The 5,000-nt window shown below is 34.2% G+C and overlaps 1 protein-coding gene across 8 annotated transcripts in view; it reads right to left on the reverse strand.

Annotated features, from left to right (window-relative positions):
* LOC125038087 overlaps window positions 1–5,000 on the reverse strand; it is a 17,833-nt gene that overhangs the window by 2,154 nt on the left and 10,679 nt on the right. For 3 of the 8 annotated variants that reach the window (XM_047631344.1, XM_047631343.1, XM_047631345.1), the window contains 2 exons: window positions 2,638–2,758; window positions 1,245–1,728 (listed from right to left, as the gene is read on the reverse strand). The exons of 2 other annotated variants lie outside the window; for them this stretch is intronic. In XM_047631344.1, the coding sequence (XP_047487300.1) occupies window positions 1,689–1,728; window positions 2,638–2,758 (161 nt within the window). In that variant the 3' untranslated portion in view covers window positions 1,245–1,688. Of the gene's footprint in view, window positions 1–1,244; window positions 1,729–2,637; window positions 2,759–5,000 lie in introns of those variants that run through there. 3 more of the 8 variants (XM_047631341.1, XM_047631340.1, XM_047631347.1) reach the window with 1 other exon arrangement.

Raw genomic sequence — 5,000 nt, forward strand, 5'->3', positions numbered from 1 at the left:
TTGGCGGGTTGTTTTACGGGTAGCTGGCGGGGGTAGAGAGGTAGTGCTTTATACTAATTACAGGGTATGGCCGGTGTATGAAATTCCAGCACGCGTCATGATGCATTCCGAAATGGATAACAAATGGTTGGCGTGTAAAGTTGATATGTGAGATGTATAGTGCACACTCATATGCATACATAGCTACGCACACACACACAAAGATTATTTAACTATTGTTCGATGGCTGTTGGTCTTCGCTAAAAAACAATTGCTCGTTTGTAAAGAATTAATTTGCTTGGAGAAGCACACATTTAACACTAGAACGCAATGCCTAATGCTCCTCGCTATCAATTCATTTTGCTGTTACTAATGTTTATAACATTATAGTAATTATAATGTTTATAATAAAAATATCACTATCGATATTCATAGCACTAGTAAAAAATACATTTTTCCCTCCAATTCAAATCAGGTAAGGTCACAAGGTCTACTAATTGATTCCTTTGTGGCTAAGCACTAGCATATATATGTTTGTGTGTGTGTATCTATATATGTATATGTATAAATATATATATATAAAAGTATGCATATATATTCATATGTATATGTGTCTGTGTGTGAGTGCGTGCGTGCGTGCGTGCGTGCGTGTGTGCGTGTGTGCGTGTGTGTGTGTGTGTGTGTGCGTGTGTGTTTGTGTGTGTGTGTGTGTGTGTGTGTGTGTGTGTATTATAGGTGTGTGTATCTATATAAGTGTATGTATATATACATATATATATATATATATATATATATACACACTTATATAGACCTTGCTCCTTGGTAGCATCGTCCTCTCCTCCGCTGCCGTAGACCAGGAGTCCCTGTCGACTGCCGTTAGCTGTTGGTTTGTTTCTCTTTTTAGGAACAGAGCCATGCTAATTACGTTTATTTTCTTTGTGGATTTTTGTGCGGTAGTTTGTCAACGATGGTGACGGGAAAATATATTCTAAAAATGAAATTAGTATATATTTTTTCCAAATCACATACTTTGATAACGAAAGTAATAAGTGACAATGAAAGATGACATTAGACAGTTTATCATAAAATGGTACAACATATATATATACATATATATACACATATATATAAACACACACACACATACATTCATACATACATGCATATATATATATATACATATATATACATATATATATACAATTATATATATATATTTTTTTTTTTTTAAAGAGGAATGCAAAAGGAATTTAGAACACTCAGAGTAACACATGGCTGCTTATTATCTTTAGTACAGTACATATAACATCTGAGGTAAAGCATACTACGAGCACCCAAACCGACGAGCAATGGAGAGCAATGAGACAAGGGCACCAACCAACTTTATCTATTACAATTATTATTATCATTTGTAGATGTAGTGTTCAGTTGATAAATAAATCATTCAATACATTACAGAATCTTATTGATACAGAATCCTAGTAGGAGGTGATTACTCTGATTGTATATTTTTGTGTAACATTCAAAACTTTATCCTTTTAAGCGCAACCTACAGTGAAGTTTCATGCCACAAGTTTACAGAAATACAGAAGTTGTTTAAATCTGCCTCCGGTGCACGGGCTCTTCTATTCCACCTTTCCTTCGCCTCTGGGGGCATCTATCACGTTCAGCGGAGGTTTTTGGAGTCAGAGAGAGCCCCCAGGCTACATTCAATCAATCGGGCAGCAGACTCTATTATTGCTGCCGTCGCTGAAATATTCATAATGTTGAGTAAGTCAGAGACTCCTTTGGTTTTCTAACCTACCTATTTGTCAATCAGGTTGTCTGTGTGCGTGTGTGTAAATATGTGTGCATATATATATATATATATATATATATATATATATACATATATATATTTATATATATGGATATATATAATACATATACATACATATGCATATATTCATATATATATATATATATATATATGTATGTATACATACATATATAAATATAACTACCTACATAACTATATATACACATGTATATACACACATGAATACATGCATATATACACACACACACACATATGTGTGTGTATGATATATATATATATATATATGGATAATATATTTATATATATAATATATATAAATATGTGCATGTGTGTATATATATATATACACATTTACACATTCACACATTTACACATTCACACATACATATAAATATATATAAAATGCATGTATGTAAATATATACTTATAAATATATACCAAAATATATGTAGGTAAATTCATATATACATAAATACATATTTATACAAATATACACATGTATATAAATATGTATGTATGTATATGTATGTATGTATGTATGTATATATATACATACACATCTACATCACATATACTTGACAGCTTGTGTGAATGCACACACACACACACACACACACACACACACACACACACACACACACACATATAGGTGTGTGCCTCTGTGTGTGTGTGTGTGTGTGTGTGTGTGTGTGTGTGTGTGTGTGTGTGTGAGTGAGTGAGTGAGTATACAAGTTGTCAAGTATGTGAAATCCGTGTTTAAGCATACTAATGAATTTCCCTTCACCACAGTCATAAGATGTAATTAAACTCTCATGGCCAGTCAATAAGGAATAACTTACTTTCCGCATCCGTATCGTTCTACAAACTTGCCAAAAACCATTTCAGCCAAGGCTGTGTCTAACGTTTTGCAGTAATCGGGTTTCACACAATGTCCTATTGGTGTACCCTCTGTAGTGCAATCTGTGGGCAGACATGAATCTTTGTCAGTATACAGTGTAATTATCTACATGTGTTAACCCTGTAACCAGAAACTATGTGAGGGCCTGGCAAACCTCTAGGGAAAAAATAGTCTTTTTTTTTTTTTTATCTATTTATCTTATTATTCGATTTCATTATTATGACCATTGTTAACATGATTCTATGTTCTTGCTTATTCGCTTCATAGAAAAGACAAAAGTATAGCTTGTTACTCTGCGTTAAATCCTTTAAGGAAAACTGACCCTTGATATTTTTTAATCACACAAATATACATTTATATCTAGGGTTCGATCAGGCAACACCGTGACAAGAGCTTAACCTTATTAACTTCATAAGGAGAGAGAGAGAAAGAAAAGACACATCACAAATATCTGATATTACAAATAACTAATACCTGCACATATACCTAGTGCGCCTCGTTTTCTCTGTGTTGGTTTACATTCGCGTATTACATACTGCATTGGAGCCAGTTTCATTAGAAGCATTGGTTCGCCAAATATAAGATTTCACTTTAATGCATGAAAGCTGGTATATTGTCTATGTACAGATATAACACTGAGATACCAAAATAAACCAGCATAAGTTATAGATAATCTAAAATGTATTGGCGGGTTGTTTTACGGGTAGCTGGCGGGGGTAGAGAGGTAGTGCTTTATACTAATTACAGGGTATGGCCGGTGTATGAAATTCCAGCACGCGTCATGATGCATTCCGAAATGGATAACAAATGGTTGGCGTGTAAAGTTGATATGTGAGATGTATAGTGCACACTCATATGCATACATAGCTACGCACACACACACAAAGATTATTTAACTATTGTTCGATGGCTGTTGGTCTTCGCTAAAAAACAATTGCTCGTTTGTAAAGAATTAATTTGCTTGGAGAAGCACACATTTAACACTAGAACACAATGCCTAATGCTCCTCGCTATCAATTCATTCCCGGCGTTGGCTACTTTTTCACAGCTGCGTTAACGTCGTTCTCTAAATATTAGATGGAAGAAAACGGATATAAATAATAATACTGAATCATACACTATCATAAACAGATGAATATTAATTACAGTTAACTCTCCTTAATAAGATAAACGATAATTGCGTAAAAGAACAGTAATTTAAAATTAAAATTCCATCCAATATTTTATCCTTTTAAAGAATATCTAAATGTCTTTATTCAAAAATATATTCTTTTCATGGCAATGCACAAACATACGCAATAGATACAACATTCAGCAACATAAAATAAATAGCCATTAGATAAAATTTGCTCATAACATGGATTCAACGGCAGTCATCGTCTTTAAAATCCATTATTTTCCTATAAATTGCACATACATCGCTTTGCGTTTCCTTGACAGATTCAAGAAATTTGTGCCAGTATATTTCACGCCACTGGTTGTCAAGTGTTTGGTCATTGAAAGCATTGTTCGTAGCACTTCCTTTTTTTCAAATCAGTTAACGACGACGTGTGAAGCCGTAAATTCTTATCAAGAGCTTTCCTTGGCTTTAGGAAAGCAGCTAGGTGCCACAATTTGTTAAGATCAAATCCTTTAATTTGCTGGCAAAAAAAATCCTAAAACTTCTGCACCTTAATCGGATATTCCCCATGCCCCTCATAAACGTTTACAAGGTCGAGCATTTTCTTGATGACGTCCTCATCCTCATCAACACTGTTATCACTACAACACATGTTTTCTCCGAGGTGCATTTTTTTTTTTTTGATCTATCGATAAGTATACTAAATTTATTTTTTGTTATGTTATTCGTTAATTCATGGGAGGCGCATTGTTCTAGCCTTTGAACAAGAGTAGCATTTTTTTTTTCTTTTTCGTTTAATCGCCATCTGTGCCGCGATCTCAGAATCGGGAAATATTGTTTTGTGCAGTTCCATCATGTCATCGTATAAGGTGAGAAGGAATTTGCATTGTTATATAGCAATACTGGGGAAAATAGAAATATATACTTATCATTACTGTCATACTGTTATCATACACATAAATATTATAATGCTCCGCTAGATTGCGAATTATGTTCAGCCAAAAAAAAAAAAACAATGGATAATATCATTAGCAATTCCGTCGACTCCTGTGTTTTAGACGTAAGATGCGTTGAAGTCGCCCTTCGCCTCCTACAAGATGCGTGTTGCCGAGACTGCCGGTGACAGTCTTATCATCCATTTTCGGAAATTGACCTCAGTTGCCCATTTTAATGTGCTCGCATCT

The sequence above is a fragment of the Penaeus chinensis genome, chromosome 24, assembly GCF_019202785.1.
Source record: "Penaeus chinensis breed Huanghai No. 1 chromosome 24, ASM1920278v2, whole genome shotgun sequence".
Classification (NCBI taxonomy): Eukaryota; Metazoa; Arthropoda; class Malacostraca; order Decapoda; family Penaeidae; genus Penaeus; species Penaeus chinensis.